The sequence below is a fragment of the Sminthopsis crassicaudata genome, chromosome 2, assembly GCF_048593235.1.
Source record: "Sminthopsis crassicaudata isolate SCR6 chromosome 2, ASM4859323v1, whole genome shotgun sequence".
NCBI classification, from domain to species: domain Eukaryota; kingdom Metazoa; phylum Chordata; class Mammalia; order Dasyuromorphia; family Dasyuridae; genus Sminthopsis; species Sminthopsis crassicaudata.
Window position 1 is genome coordinate 248,912,658 of NC_133618.1, and position 16,766 is coordinate 248,929,423.

The 16,766-nt window shown below is 36.7% G+C and overlaps 1 protein-coding gene across 3 annotated transcripts in view; it reads left to right on the forward strand.

Moving 5' to 3' along the window:
* Positions 1-11,916: 11,916 nt before the first annotated feature.
* Positions 11,917-16,766, forward strand: part of CDH4 (cadherin 4) — a 1,236,924-nt gene continuing 1,232,074 nt past the window's right edge. The window contains exons 1-2 of one of the 3 annotated variants that reach the window (XM_074288750.1): positions 11,917-12,045; positions 15,287-15,398. In XM_074288750.1, the coding sequence (XP_074144851.1) occupies positions 11,989-12,045; positions 15,287-15,398 (169 nt within the window). In that variant the 5' untranslated portion in view covers positions 11,917-11,988. Of the gene's footprint in view, positions 12,046-15,286; positions 15,399-16,766 lie in introns of those variants that run through there. The other 2 variants (XM_074288748.1, XM_074288749.1) reach the window with 2 other exon arrangements.

Sequence of the window (16,766 nt, forward strand, 5' to 3'; positions counted from 1 at the left end):
TGGACCATCTTTTCATAGGGCTAGAAATAGTTCCAATTTCTTCATCTGAGAATTGTCTGTTCATATCCTTTGACCATTTATCAACTGGAGAATGGCTTGATTTCTTATAAATTTGAGTGAATTCTATATATATTTTGAAAATGAGGCCTTTATCAGAACCGTTGACTGTAAAAATGTTTTCCCAGTTTATTGCTTCCCTTCTAATCTTGTCTGCATTAATTTTGTTTGTATAAAAACTTTTCAATTTGATACAATCAAATTTGATACAATCAAATTTTTCTATTTTGTTAACAATGATGATCTCTAGTTCTTCTTTGGTCACAAATTCCTTCTTCCTTCACAGATCTGAGAGGTAAACTATCCTATCTTCTTCTAATTTATTTATAATCTCATTCTTTATGCCTAAATCATGAACCCATTTTGATCTTATCCTGGTACATTGTGTTAAGTATAAGTCAATGTCTAGTTTCTGCATTTCCAATTTTCCCAGCAGTTTTTGTCAAATGGTGAATTCTTATCCCCAAAATTGGAGTCTTTGGGTTTGTCAAACACTAGATTCCTATAGTTATTGACTATTTTATCCTGTGAACCTAACCTATTCCATTAATCAACTAGTCTATTTATTAGCCAATACCAAATGGTTTTGATAACTACTGCTTTATAATACAGTTTTAGATCAGGTACAGCTAGGCCACCTTCTTTGATTTATTATTCATTAGTTCCCCTGAGGTTCTTGACCTTTTGTTCTTCCAGATGAATGTTGTTGTTATTTTTTCTAGGTTATTAAAATAGTTTCTTGGGAGTCTCATTTGTATAGCACTAAATATATAGATTAATTTAGGTAGTATTGTCATCTTCACTATATTCACTAAACCTATCCAAGAACACTTAATATTTTCCCAATTTCACTTTATTTGTGTGCAAAGTGTTTTGTAGTTTTTCTCATATAGTTCCTGACTTTTCTTGGCACATATATTCCCAAATATTTTATACTATCGTCAGTTATTTTAAATGGAATTTCTCTTTGTATGTCTTGCTGTTAGATTTTGTTAATGATGTATAAAAATCCTGAGGATTTATGTGGATTTATTTTGCATCCTGCAACTTTGCTAAAGTTGTGGATTATTTCTAATAGCTTTTTTTTTATTGGGACACCCATAATTCTTTCATCCCTTCAAATATTTTATCTAATTCCCAATTTAATGTTATGAATAACTTCATGAATTTGAATGAGCATCTCATCAATCCATTCTATGAGACCTCTTTCTACTTTTTAATAAAGATTTTTCTCATTGGATTTACCTTGTCATGATTAACTTGGAAACATCTTTCTGGACTTTGGTTTTTTAGTTTGCAAAGTGTAGAGTTCATCTCTTATTTAATCAGTATTCAGTGTCTTTCCTATTCCTCCTGTCATCATAAATGCATATTGCATTGGTCACTGCAGATTTCTCATTCCATTTCTTCATTTGGCACATGGTCAAATATTCATATTTGTCATAGGACCATAGACTTTCAAAGTAAGAAAAAAATCTCAGAGGTTATCTAGTTCAGTTACTCCACTCATTTTATAGATAAGAAAACTACATCCCAGAGAAACCAAATGATTTACCAAGGGTTTTAGCTCTCAGCCCAGAATATTTTTCAATTGAACAAAGATGCCCACAAAATATATAAGAAATTAAATGCTTATTTTAAAAGTTCATTTAATTATCAGAGTAGAAATCACTTCAATTTACACAGTAAGCTCTTTTTCCTCTGCTATACACACACACACACACACACACACACACACACACACACACATTTTATTTTTTTTTTAGATATCTAGGAAGTAGATGTTAGAATCTGACAAATAATCAAGAAATGGGAATAAAATACTCCAAGGGTATATTTGTTGTTCTTTAATCCAATGAAAACAGCCTCAAGGCTCTCATCACAAGTTTACAAGTCATACAAGAAAGTAAAGCTCAGAGTTGAAAGGGACCTCAGAGATCATGTGGTCCAAATCCTACCTGAAGCATGAATTGTGTCTGTAATACTTTTAAGAAGTGATCATTGAACTTTGACTTAAGTGCACCCAACAAAAAGAAATTTGCCATATTCTAAATCAGCTCATTCCAGTTTTCGGATAACACTATGGACAACCTGGTATAGTGAAAGGAGCAATTGATCTGGATCCATGGGGACCGAGTTTAAATATCAGGTCAGCCATTATAATCCTATGTAAATTGCTTAACAACCCCAAACTTTAGCTTCTTCAGCTCCCGGTAAAATTAGTAAAATGTGAGAGTTGGTATCTTTTACCTTTACATGTGTAATTCTAATTTTTAGAAAGTCTTCCTTTATGTTAAACTGAAATCTTCATCCTTGTAATTTCCTTTCATCCATCCCAACTTTGTTCTCTAAGATCAGGCAGAACAAGTCTAATCTTTCTTCCAACAGATTATAGAACCACAACATGGTTTGGTTCCAAAACATTATCACTCTACTTGATCACCTGCCATTTTTTACTAGTGATGAAGAACACACACACACACACACACACACACCTTTTAGTTCTTTTTAAAGATCTTATCTTATGATAGAAATTAGGCATGGACCCACATTTAACACCACATACTAAGATAAGATCAAAATAGGTCCAAGATTTAGGCATAAAGAACGGAATCATAAAAAAAATCAGAGGAACATAGGATAGTTTACCTCTCAGACTTGTGGAGGAGGAAGGAATTTGTGTCCAAAGGAGAACTAGAGATCATTATTGATCACAAAATAGAAAAATTTGATTACACCAAATTAAAAAGTTTCTGCACAAACAAAACTAATGCAAACAAGATTAGAAGGGAAGTAACAAATTGGGAAAACATTTTTACAGTTAAAGGTTCGGATAAAGGCCTTATCTCCAAAATATGCAGAGAATTGACTTTAATTTATAAGAAATCAAGCCATTCTCCAGTTGATAAATGGTCAAAGGATATCAACAGACAATTTTCAGATGATGAAATTAAAACTATTTCCACTCATATGAAAGAGTATTCCAAATCACTATTGATCAGAGAAATGCAAATTAAGACAACTCTGAGATATCATTACACACCTGTCAGATTGGCTAAGATGACAGGAACAAATAATGATGAATGTTGGAGGGGCTATGGGAAAACTGGGACACTGATGCATTGTTGGTAGAGTTGTGAAAGAATCCAACCATTCTAGAGAGCAATCTGAAATTATGCCCAAAAAGTTATCAAACTGTGCATACCCTTTGACCCAGCAGTGCTACTACTAGGCTTATATCTCAAGGAAATACTAATGAAGGGAAAGGGGCCTGTATATGCCAAAATGTTTGTGGCAGCCCTTTTTGTAGTTGCTAGAAACTGGAAAATGAATAGGTGTCCATCAATTGGAGAATGGTTGGTAAATTATAGTATATGAATGTTATGGAATATTATTGTTCTATAAGAAATGATCAACAGGAGGAATACAAAGAGGCTTGGAGAGACTTACATCAACTGATGCTGAGTGAAACAAACAGAACTAGGAGATCATTATACACTTCAACAATGATACTGTATGAGGATATATTCTGATGGAAGTGGATATCTTCTTTTTTTTCTTTTTTTTTTGCTTATTTTGCCTGTTATCTTTTTTTTATTAATTTTTATAATTATAACATTTTCTTTGACAGTACATATGTATAGGTAATTTTTTTTTTACATTATCCCTTGTACTCCCTTCTGTTCAGAGTTTTTCCCCTCCTTTCCTCCACCCCCTCCCCTAGATGGCAGGCATTCCCATACATATTAAATATCTTATAGGATATCCTAAATACAATATATATGTTCAGAATCACATTTTGTTGTTGTTGTTGCAAAGGAAGGATTGTATTCTCAAGGTAAAAATAATCTGGGAAGAAAAAAACAAAAAACAAAAATGCTCACACTTTACACTCATTTCCCAGTATTCCTTTTCTGGATGTAGCTGATTCTGTCCATCATTGATCAATTGGAATTGGGTTAGCTCTTCTCTATGTTGAAGATATGTTGATAATCTATGTTGAAGAGCTAATCCAATTCCAATTGATCAATGATGGACAGAATCAGCTACATCCAGAAAAGGAATACTGGGAAATGAGTGTAAAGTGTGAGCATTTTTTTTTGTTTTTTTCTTCCCAGATTATTTTTACCTTCCAAATACAATTCTTCCTTTGCAACAAAAACAACAAAATTCGGTTCTGCAAATATATATTGTACCTAGGATATACTATAAGATATTTAATATGTATGGGAATGCCTGCCATCTAGGGGAGGGGATGGAGGGAAGGAGGGGAAAAATTCGGAACAGAAGGGAGTACAAGTGATCATGTTGTAAAAAAAATTTACCTATGCATATGTACTGTCAAAAAAAAGTTATAATTATAAAAATTAATAATAAAAATAAATAAATACATATATAATTTCATCTTAAAAAAAGATCTTATCTTAAGATCTAAAGATTCATCCTCAGAGGACTGAGATTTATATTCTTTTGAGATTCAAAACAATATGCTCTTTACTTGAACACAATTATCAAAGTCAGTCCCAAATAAAGTATCATAAAGTGAGGGACTTGGTCTCAAATCATTAACTCCCTCTCTGACTTGGAATCTGAAGCAACTGGGGATATTTATCTTATAGAAGAAAAAACTGAGGGAAGATATAGCAACTATCTTCATCTGAAGGCCTAGTAAAGGATAACATTTGTGCCTTTTGGTCCAGATAAGAAAACTAAAAGTAATAGATGTTTAAGAACGATAGAGTTTGACTTTTTTCAAGTAAAAACAAAGTAGGTAGTCTTGGAAAGTATCTGATTTTTCATCACTGGCAAATGATTGCCTATGACTAGAAACTGAAGAGAAGACTACTATTCATTTAGGGGTGGAATACATAGTTTCTAAAGTTAACTTTTAATTGATATGATTTTGTTATTTATTTCCCGAGGCCTGAGTTTTCTTACGCATAAAATATTGGGGTTGATTACCTACTTTTTAATGGCCCCTTCCAACTTTAAGATTCATTAATTCTACCTCCGTCAGAGGTTTCAATAAAACCAAATTTATCATTTTTTCTATATGTTTATTTACTTTGCATGTCAGAAATCCTCTAAAACAGAAAACAAGTCAGACAAGATATGATGTTGCAAATAAAGTTTTGATTCTGCCATTCATACAATATATGTTTTTCTGCTCCTAATTTTCTTCCCATTTTATAACCACAGGCAGAAAACAAATTACCTCAAAATATAGAACAAAAACTCTGGGATCCCAAGACAACTATCCTTTCAATTTTGTTTTGAAGATTTGTTTTTTTTATTCTAACAAGTTGATATTTTTGATAGCTTCATAGTTTGTCTCACTGGAGAGTTTTCTTTAGGACTAAACCCCTCTGCTCTGCCACATTAATTCTTGAAGGTTCTGAATTCCCAAAAGATCTCTCTCAGAAACATAAATAGCTCACTGCATTTTGCTACACTGATTGATATCTTAGAAATTCTATCACCTTTTTGTCAGTAAGACAAATAGATTCAAATAGATTTGAAGTTCAAGATCCAGTCACTAATCCAAGGTGTGGCCTTAGATAAGCCCTAGCATCTCTTGGGGCCTCTATTGCCTGAAAAAGAAGAACATACTAAGTGAACTTTAAAGCCTTTGGTAGATTTAACATGCTATGACTCTCTATATCCATAAGTCCTTGAGAGTCTATATTCCTTTCATAGTTATCATGACTCTCATCACTGTCAGTGAGAGACTGACAACACTGTTGTTAATGAAGACAGGAGGAGTCTTCATATTAGTTTCATTGTCCTATAAACCTGCCTTTATCACTAGTTCTTATGAGGAAGTACTCAGGAGGAAGACTTACTATTATGTATATTTGTATGCAATGGAAAGATACATGGTGAGAGTAAGCATACTGCAATATATAATCAAGAGAAACTCCTAAGAAGAATGATGGTATATAATGTTGCCAAAAACTTTGATGGGTGATGTAGCAAAGGATAATATATGAATACCCAGAGTACTCCACTGGTACCCTTGTGATATGTGTGGGAGTGAAGACCTCCCACACATGAGGTGGCGTGTCTTTGGTGGACTTTTTTGGATAATATGAATGAAAGTTGCTCAGGATGGGAAGGAATTGATACTCTGTGATCTGCATCGTTGAAGGAAGTTTCTGAATCTAAGAGATCACATGTCCATTTGTGTATGTATGTTATTATGTGTATTGAGATGGCCAGTAGCATGATTCCTATATTGCTAAAAAGTATATTTTGGTAACCTGCAATAGTGGGAAAAGTAATGAACTTTGATTAATATCCTGTTTGATTAATTTTCTGTTGCTGATTAGTCATGTGTCTTTAGGTAACAATCAGTTTTAGTCTTAATTTGCCTCTATAAAAGGAACAGAAAGAAGGGGAAGAAAAGTTGGATTATATTGAGCCTAAAGATCCCTTCTAGTTCCAGTATTTTGTGATTCAACATCTTATTATGCTTTTTCACATGTCATCACACACATCTACTAACCCACCCCCACTCACATAATTTTTTCTTTTACTAATTGCCTAGTGCCTTTCATATAAAATTTAAAAAAATTATTCAGCCTAGCATTTAAGGCCATCACTAACCTTTGCATTACATAGAAAATCATTGAAAATATAAAAAGTACTCAAACTTCATGGACTCAAATATATAATGAACAAATTTTAAGGTCTCTGGTAATTTTTTAAGTTAAATTATTTTTTATTAATTACCAAAATTTATTTTTCTCCTTCCCACTTCTCAGACCTGTTGGGAAAAAAGAAAAGAAAATCAAAACAATTGTAACAACTATGAAGTAAGCAAAAAAGATTATTAAATTGACAACGTCCAAAAATATGTTTCATTCTGGACCCTGAATCCATTACTTCTCTGTCAGAAGATGTACAAAATAGTTCATCATTGGTCTTTTATAAAATAGTTCATCATTGATCTTTTAAAAGGGCAATTGATCACAATATCAATTCGAGGCTTTAATTATTTCAGTTATCTTTATAATGTTACATATTTTCCCCTGATTTTGATCTGTATCTATTTATATATCTTCTGTTTTTCTTAAATCATTTTTCTTTCTTATAGTACAATATAAACATATTATGTTTATATACATAATTTGTTCAGTAATTTTTCAGTTAATAGGCATATTCTTAATTCTAGTTTTTTGTTAGATATATGTGTGTTTGTATGTACACAAAGATGTCTATACAAATGTATATATCTAAACACACACGTATCCTGATCTGTCAAATGTTTTATATATTATTATATTCATACATAGTATGTCTATGTGTATAGATAGATTTTTTTAACTGGTATGTGTACCTGTTATTTCTCCTAAAAGAGTATAACTTGTCTGAGGGCAAGGACTGTTACATTTTTATCTCTGTGTTCTCAGCACCTAGTTTGGTGTCTGATATATTCTGGAGTCAATGAATGTTGACTTTAATTTCTAGTACTTTTATTTCACTTTTTTACCCTCCATTCCTGCTAGTTCTTAAAAAGGGAAAAGAATAAGAAAAAACAAACACCACATGAAAAATCAGGAGGAGAAATAGTACTAAAAGAATAGCTAATTTCCTTCTAAACTATCATTTCTCCAAAACCCAAATCAACAAGTAGTAAGCAGAGGGAAAAAGAATCTTATACTCAGTGAACATCTGTAGCCCAATTAAAGTCAACAGTTTACAGGTGTTGAGAGGAAAATACTCATACTTTACCCTTACAAATCCATTTTCTTAATATCTCTTAGGAACAAAAGCACACTTTTCTCTAGGGCTCTTTAAATGTTATGCAGAAATACCAACTTCTTCTCAGTTCCTGTTGGTAATCCAGTCTGAATTTCAAAGTGGTAGAAGGAACTCTGGAAAAACCCACAAAGGGCTTCTCTACCACTAGAAGTACATATAACTACACATACCTGTCTCCAAGACAATAATGCCATTTACATTATATCAAGTCTGCACTTACAATTTATGTAAGTGTCCGCTAATGGCATGACATTATATAGTAGGAGCTTCGGGAAAAAAGAAAAGAAAAAGTCACTGTTCTCTAGAAGCTTACAATCTATTATGTAAGCAGAAAAAAAAATCTGATGATGGTGTCATAGCAGAACAGCTGCTGAGGATGTTATCTCTAATTTCCTTTATTTTAGGGATAGAAACACTGAGACCCAGAGAAAATTAAGTGATTTCCCCAAAGGAAGGTTGTGAGTAGAAGACCACACAGTTGCTTTGGTCCTAAATCCAATGTTCTGTATTTGAGAAGGGAGACAGCACTAACAACTGAGAGATAAGGAAAGACTTTCAAAATGAGTTAATATTTTAGTGACCTTGGTAGGAACCCAAAGAATATTTCTAAGAAGTAAACAGAGGAACTGGAGGTTGGAGAGGAATAAGCTAGGCAAAGGGCAGATCTAGAACTAAATATAGTTTTCATGGCAAACATGGAGGATTACACATTTCCTCTCACCATCTTTTGAGAAAGAAGGAAAAAATATTTATTAAGAAATTAATTTGTATTTATTAGAATAGAAAAATAGAGGTTGATTGACTTCTCAGGATCACACAGCTAAGTGTCTGAGGTTACATTTGAATCTAGATCTTCCCAAGTGCAATTGGCAGCAAAGTAGTATAGAGAGAGAGTATGGAATCTGAAGTCAGGAAGACTCTTGTCTGTGAGTTCAAAACTGATTTTAGTGACTTATTAGCTCTGTGACCTTGGACAAGACACTTAACCCTAGTTGCCTCAGTTTCCTCATCTTTTATAACAAGCCAGAAAAGAAAATGGTAAACTACTCCAGCATCTCTTCCAAGAAAACCCCAAAATGGGGTCATGAAGAGTCAGAGATGACTGAACAATGACATTATTTTGTCTGTAAGCCTTGTACCATCTAGATATGTTTGAGATAGAAGAAACAAAAGGAGAATAAGAATATAAAATAGGAGATATCTAATTTTGAAGGACATAAGGAATGAAAGGACAATTAAAGAGACTTGTATGAACTCACACAAAGTAAAGGTCCAAGACCATAAGAATAATCTAAACATTGACTACATCATAAACTGAAACAATATTGAAAGACAGATGGATTGATAAATTATGATGACCATCGTGGTCCAGAAGAACAGAAAGATAATAAAACACACTTCTTTATAGAGAGGGGTATGAAGGATGTTATATATGTTGTTAGACAAGATGTTAGCACATTGATTTAGCTTTGGTATAACATTTTTAGAAAGCATGAATAAAACAGCAACAACAATAACAACATTAATAGGAGATAACAGGAGAAGGAATTTAAATTTGTTAGATTCTCATCCTGAAGGAAGGAATAACCTTTATTAAGCACCCATCGTGTGACAAGCATTATTCTAAATCCTTAACTAATATTATCTCATTTGATCCTTACAATAACTTGTAATTTTCCAACTAAGGAAACTGACAAGACAGTTCAGTGACTTGCCCAGATTCACAGAACTGAAGGGGAATTTGAACTTAGATTTTCCTGATTCCAGGACCCGAACTCTATCCACTATCATCTATGTCATCTACTTGCCTCTAAGAGGAAAAATAAATGAAAGCCTTTCCTCTGTAAATCAATTAACAGCCATTTAATAAATGCTTATTATGTGCCAAGTACTGTGTTGGGTGCTAAATATTATCTCTTGTAGGAAATATTTTAATCTCAACTGGGATCATTAAGAGATGATGCCTTGACAAAAAGAAACAGTTCTGTAAATGAAACTTCTTGGTTTTAAAATAGTCCTATGGTGGAGCTGTGAACTCCAAAGGCTTGATGAAGCATCTCAAACAAATAATTATGCCTGAGACTTCCTTAGAAATTTTAGGGCATTCTGCCCATTGGTTGTTGGAACAAATTTTTCCCTATAGAGATTGCTTTGGTTTTGTAATCATATATGCTAGAAACTTGTTAAATTGCATCTTAAAAGACCACTGAATAGGTTATGCAAACTAAATTATAACCAATTGATCTCTACTTATACAGGTTTGAGGACCCTACAGCATGGGTGGTTTAAGAGTGGTATGAACATGATTGTGAAACTTCATTAAATCTCATCAATGAAAAAGTATTACTGATTTTATTTATCTAGTTTTATGCCTTGTTTTATTCTCCTAAGCACATCCAGAAAGAATCTTTATTTCATGAATTGCACAAATTACTATTCTTTCACACTTTGAGTTATCTGAGTCTAAGATCAGAACCCCAATCTCTAGAAATGTAGCAGTTTTAACCAGCAGACTACAATGCTCTAGAATTAAAAAGAGGGGAGAGAGGAAAACATTCACAATTTTTCAGAGCTATCTCATGAATTTCCTCTGACCTTGGGACCTAACAATTTGACTCAATCTTCTTTTCCCTCCTGCTGAACATTTTTAAAAATCAGAACTAATATATTCTAGACACAAGTCTTTTGCAACATCAAGGCAAAGAAAACTCAAAATATCCAAGCGAATGCAGCCACTTTTATCTCCTCAGAGGAAACAGACACAAACAGCTACTCACTTTTGGAGCTCTACATATGTTTCACTTGTAGGCTAGATGTCTCCCCCTCCCTCTAGGTTCAGAAACCTCTCATCCAGAGCAAATGTAGTCAGGTCTTATGTCCGAACTGTCTAGCAGCTTTTTTTTTTTTTTTTTTTTTTTTTTTTTTTTTTTTTTCCCCAGATCCGAATTGACACCTCGCTTCTCCTCCAAAATGCAAAGTCTCTTTCTTGCCTCCTCAGTCTTAACATTAAATACAGAACCAGATTCAGACAATCTCAGTTCTCGGCTGGAGATTGAGAACAGTGTAAATGCCGAGATTTAACCTTATAGAGGTCATGCTATTCCCCAAAGTTCTACAGTTGTGAAACATCCCTTAGCTATTGTTTCTTCAAGTAAATGAATGAATGAGCGAATGAATAAATAAAAAGCAATATGCTGTATAGTCATTCAACTGAAGAGAAGCGGGTGGTGGTATTAATTCATTAAATTCCCCCTTTTTGTTTGTTTTGTTTTTTAATTCATTCATTTCTTGTGAGTTTGGATCTTTTTTTTTTATCATAGGTTAAAGAGAGTAAGGAGAGATGGAAAATATCTGTCTCTACATTGGCAAGGAGAAGTCACTCTTCTTTCAAAAACACTTCTCCCTTCCACTCAAAGGAAACACTAGTGTTTCTGAGTAGAGGTCCTCTTATTATTTTATGATTTTTTTTCATTACTATTATTTCTGTCTCCAATTCATCTGCATCCAGCCAACTTTCTTAGCACAAAGAATCTACATCTCCCTGACCCGGCATTAGGAGCCTGACGCCCCCTTCACCTTCCGTTCTACTCGCAGGTGCGAAGGAAGACTGAGTCTTCCTTCTCCTCTCCCTCCCACATCGGTTTGCGAAATAAAGGCAAGGCGAGAGACTGTAGGGGTGAGACCCTAGGTGGTCGCGCAGGCGGCTACTGCGGGCTGGCATTGGAAGGCGCTGGCGGAGGCTGAGTGCGGCTCCTTTAAGGCTCCCTGTCAGTCGAAGGCGAACGGGGCCGGGCTTGAGGGGCGGGGATTTTGCTAGAGCTGCACGGAGCGCGTTTCACCTGCAGTTCAGACCAGGCGGAAAAAGAGGAGCGGGCGGCAGGGAGAGCGAGCGCGAACACCAAGGAGAGATCAAGAGAGGGAGGGGAAAAAACAGGGAGAGCGAACGGGCGAAAGACAGCAAGAGAGTTGGGTTCCCCAGAAGGTGGAGGCAAGGGACCAGAAAGGTGGGGGTGGCGGGAGGGGGTGGGGGGCGGGGACCGGGGATTGCGCTGCCGGGCTGGGAGCCGGGAGCTGGCGCGGGATAGCGGCAGTGGCAGCAGCGGCGGCGGGGGCGGCGGCGAGGGCAGCGGCAGCGGCGCGTGCAGGCGCCCGGGCGCAGCGGGGAAAATGACTATTGGCTCCGGAACTCTACTTGTGCTGCTATCGGTCTACGGCTCGCTCCGGGTAAGTTTCGTGCCCCGCTTGGTCGCCCGCGGCTGCTGCTGGAGAGCGACTACGGGTCCCTCCTCCTGCTTTGCTGCCTCTTACTCCTGCTCCTGCTCCTCCTCCTCCTTTTTTCCCTCCTCCTCCTCCTCCAAAGCCTCGGGCTCTTTGGGGTGCAGAGGGGAGGCGGTGGCGACCTGGGGTGGCGCAGGCTTAGCTCGCTCTCTACGCGCTCACACAAACACACACTATACACACACACAAACACACACATACACATATACTTCCCTACACTGTGTCCTCTAAGTGCTGGTGTGTAGCGGAGTCTCCCGGCTGAGATCGCTGGCATGCTTTCCAAAACACACACACACACACACACACACACACACACACACACACACACACACACACACAGCCTCCTCCATCCATCCATTCATTGGCTCTGGCAGCCCCCAAGCCCCTCTGTCTCTTCTTAAACTGAAGGGCTGTTTGGAAGAACAAGGCAGGGGAGGCTCATTTGGTCTGGGTACCCGGAGCTGGGTTCTCGCTGTGTAATACTACGCTACCCACAGTAGTTGAACCAGCTAAGCCTCTTTCCTCTTCCCCATCATCAGCTCCTCTGGACTCGGATGCATGGAGCCAACCTATGTCTCGTAGGGGAGCCAGGACGGCTGTGGAGTTGGCGAGCGTAGCCTGGAGCTGGGCATGGGAGGGAAGGAAGGGTTTGGCTAGCATGGGGAGGAGTCCTGGTGTATATGTGTATCAGGGTTCCAACTCCGCTGCTCCTTGCTCTGGGCTTTGCGTAGGTAGAACAGCACTGTCTCTGCTAATTTCTGCGGTAATAAATAAATAGTATTTGGCTGTGAATATTGGCATACCTCTGGGGATCTCCCTATGCACACACAAATACATCATTCACATGTACTTCCATAATAACCAAGATCTCACACGGGGCATTTTGAAAATAGAGTATCTTTAGTCTTTTGGCTTCTTGGTTGTGGAAGATTTTGAAGCACTGTCGCAGCATCGTGGTATAAGAGTCGGGTCAGCAAGGGGCAGTGTCCTTTCCCACCTTGTTCCGCTATTAGTCTTTGGAAAGATGATCTTGCCTTCACTTATTTAATTCAAATCTGTGCAGATAACAATTCCAAATGAGGAATAGTCGCGGAATTGGTCCTTTCTCCCTCAGGTGTTCCATTCTACCCCTATGTCATAACTTCCACTCTTCTCCCTTTGGAAGGAATGTCTTTATTTTTCTCTACTCACTGCACCCAACCGGTATGGGCCAAGTATCACTGCAGGTTTAGTGATTCAGGTTGGTGGTAGCAGGTTGGGATAGACTGGAACCATGTCGGTAGATTTGAGGAATTTGTAGAAAGAGGATAAAGACCTAGTCCCAGAACAGAGTGGATCGGGAGGAACATGCAAAAAAAAGAAAAAAAAAAATCTCCCTAGGAAGAGGCTCTTGGCATAGCCTTTAAACCTCGGAAATAAACAAAAGAAACCAGTCATAATGTTTGTTTTCAAACCACGAGGGAAAAAGGGCCTGGTGTGAATTATGTACTCACAACAGCTTCCCCTTACAGGGGAAAACTGGAGCTAACTTTGTGCTAGTGTATGATAGCCCTGGCAACTCACTAAGGATTTTGGGTGTGCCTTTGGTTTGTTTCGAAATTGAGGAAATAGTTCCCATCCAGAGGGTCTACGTATTGGGGGGGGATACACTTAATGGCTCAAGTTCTACCCTGGGTTAATTAAGGAAGAGGGGGAGAGGACAGCACCTGGTCCTTTAGTTTCCTTGGCTACCCTAGCCCAGAGCTGTTCAGATTCTCCTGACAGTTTCTTCGGAAGTCTGCCCATCTTGTCAGAGACAGCTGAGGTCTGGGGAACTGGCATCTCTTGCAGCTGAGTTTGGAACAGAAATTACAGTAATGATTTTTGTGTACTGTAAAGTCAAAGAAGTTTTTGATACAATTAAAAAAAAGTCTTATGATAGTGGACTTCTATATTTGCAGAAATAGTCTATATTATTATTTACCTCTAATCTCTTTAATTACTGGAGGAGTATGGAATTAATCAGTTTCCTTTCTGATGATTTGGCTCTTGTCTTTAATACACTGTTTAAGAAAGCTAGTGGGAAAAAAAAAGCAAGAATGGAGAGGGAGAGGGGGGAGAGAGGAAAGAAAGAAGGAAGGAAGGGAGGGAGAGAGGGAGGAAGGAAGGAAGGAAAGAAAAGAAAAGAAAAAAGAAAAGAAAACAAAAGAAAAGAAAAGATTATGCTTACAACTCTCCTCGGGCTCTGTAACATTTAACATTCAAATCGGATCAACTTGACTCTCAGAGGGAAAAGAACCACAGGGGTCAAGTTCAATAAAGAATCTGCTGGTGCTCTTCCTTCCTCTGGCTTTAGATATGGAATTGTAATAAAAAAAGTCCCTCCTAGGAGTGAGGGTGTAGATGGTGAGGAGAGCTGCAACTTTGAATCTTTCAGGAGGTTACATTCTCTGACTTCTTTAAGAGAGAATGCAACTTGGGACCAAACTCTTGAATGATTCTTTGTCTTCAGTACTTTAAATGGTAATGTCCCATCTAGCAGGTTTTGTGGGTTTGGGGGGGGGAGGGAATAGAGGGGAGAGAAAATAGAGAGGAGAGCATGATTTAAAGATTTTTCTTCATACTTCTAAGAACTTCAACCTTCTCTTCCCCTCCCAGTTCCTTGTTCCAGAAAGTACCAAGCAGGAATGGGATGGGTACCTAAGTCTCTTATACCTCTGAGGGAAGAATAAACTCCAATATTGCCTGGAAAACTGTTTGTGCTTTTTCCAGGCTCTCTTTTACTCATCACTAAGCTCTTGAGCCCCTCTGATTCAAGTCAGGGGAGCTCCTATAACCTCTCAGTCAACATGCTGTTCTTGAGTGACTTGTCATTATGTAGAAAACCCATTTCTTGCTGTCTGCCTTATCAGCCCCATTGGAATGATTCCCTGAAAGCTTGCATGCAATGAATGTCCTGCTTAGTCTTCCTGAATAATACCTCCCTGTCTTGCATGACATTCTCTCTGTAGCTCTCCCTTTCAGTTATAACTTCAGACAGCTGAGAATCCATGTTTTCAGATTGTCTGGGAAAGACCTCTATAATTCAGTTTGAAGTCCTTTCCAAACTCTAGCTATCATAGAGATAGAACACACAATCATGCTATTCATTTGCTGATTTTTCATTCATTTATTTTTATTTAAGAAAAAATTATTTTTCTACCCTTAGGCCCACAATGGAAATCTTACAGTCAGAGCAGCCTGCAAACCGGGTTTCTCCGAAGAAACTTACACTGCATTTATCTCCCAAAATGTTCTGCAAGGAGAGAAGTTACTTAAAGGTAGGGAGTCTTGGAGTGGTGAAAAAAAGTTATGGTATTCTCAATTGAAAGGGGCAGTAGTTCATATTTTCTAGGAATGCTGTGAAGCTCAAATAAGATAAAGGTCTATAGGGCTCTCAAAGTGCTGCACAAAGGTCAAAATTATTAAATTTTTTTTACTCTCATATCTTTGGGCATCCTAATTTTACATAAACAGTGTTTCTAAGGTGAACAAAATACAAGTCTATATAAAAACTATTTGGAATCTTAAGTAAATTATTTGGAATTTTTGTCATTTTTGAGTGAACTAATTTCCTGGCCAAGAAATTCAAAAAGGCTTGTAACCTCACCCAAATAATGTGCAGATGAGACTTTTCCCAAGTATTTTTATGTATGAAATTCAGGATTCTTAAATTATCCCTTCTTTGAAATGCATGATAAAGCAGACTTTGTTGTCGCAAATGTGGTAAACAAGCCTACAGACATTCTGTTCACAAATGTGGCATTCATTTTCATTACTGCCCCACTGACAACAAGAAAACACACATACAAGAAGAAACTACCAATTAGCTTTATAGTAATTGCAGGATTATATTCACTTTTGTGATAGCAAACTCCAAGACAGCTTCAAAATTGAAATGACAATAGATCATCCCAGATATTGATCTGTTTCCCTTTCAAGCCAAACTAATTAAACTTTATATTTGCATGGCAAAAGAAATAAATCCATTTTTCTCATCTGAGAAGAAGATGAAACCTCATATTTAATACATTGAGTTATATGTTTCTTATCTATTCCAGATTTTCCCATTGTGATAGAGTTTTTTTCAGAATCCAAAGTAAAGAAGGTTGGGAAGTTTATGTAAAGAATTGTTACATTTCAATTCATATAACTGTATAAATCATCAAATAACTTTATTTGTGGTAATAAGAGAAATATGAGTTTTCTCTTTTAACTAACTTTCTTATCAGTTTGTCATTGAGGTATGATGGTGTTGTTTTCCTCTTGAAATGAAAAACAACTATAGTTTTTTTAGATAGATTAGAAGTTTGTAGTGAAGTTTGGACTTCACTTCTCACTTGATGAATGTTGAAAAAAGGCAGGTTTCTATGCTGATATAACCTGTCTGCCTGTTTGCATCTTCATGGTCTGCCAATCAGGATTTTTTTTTAACTGACTCTAATGTCTTTTACTTATAACTCATCAGGAAACCTCTGAGATGACTTCTAAATCAGTCAGATGATGATATTGAATCACCTCATTGATCGACAGAAAATTTGTAGGCAGTTAGTATATTTATGTCTCCATGAGGAGGAATGTAATAGAAAATGGGAAAAAAAAAAGTTTTTGAAACTGGGTGAATGTGATTAAAAGATCACTAAAAGAAA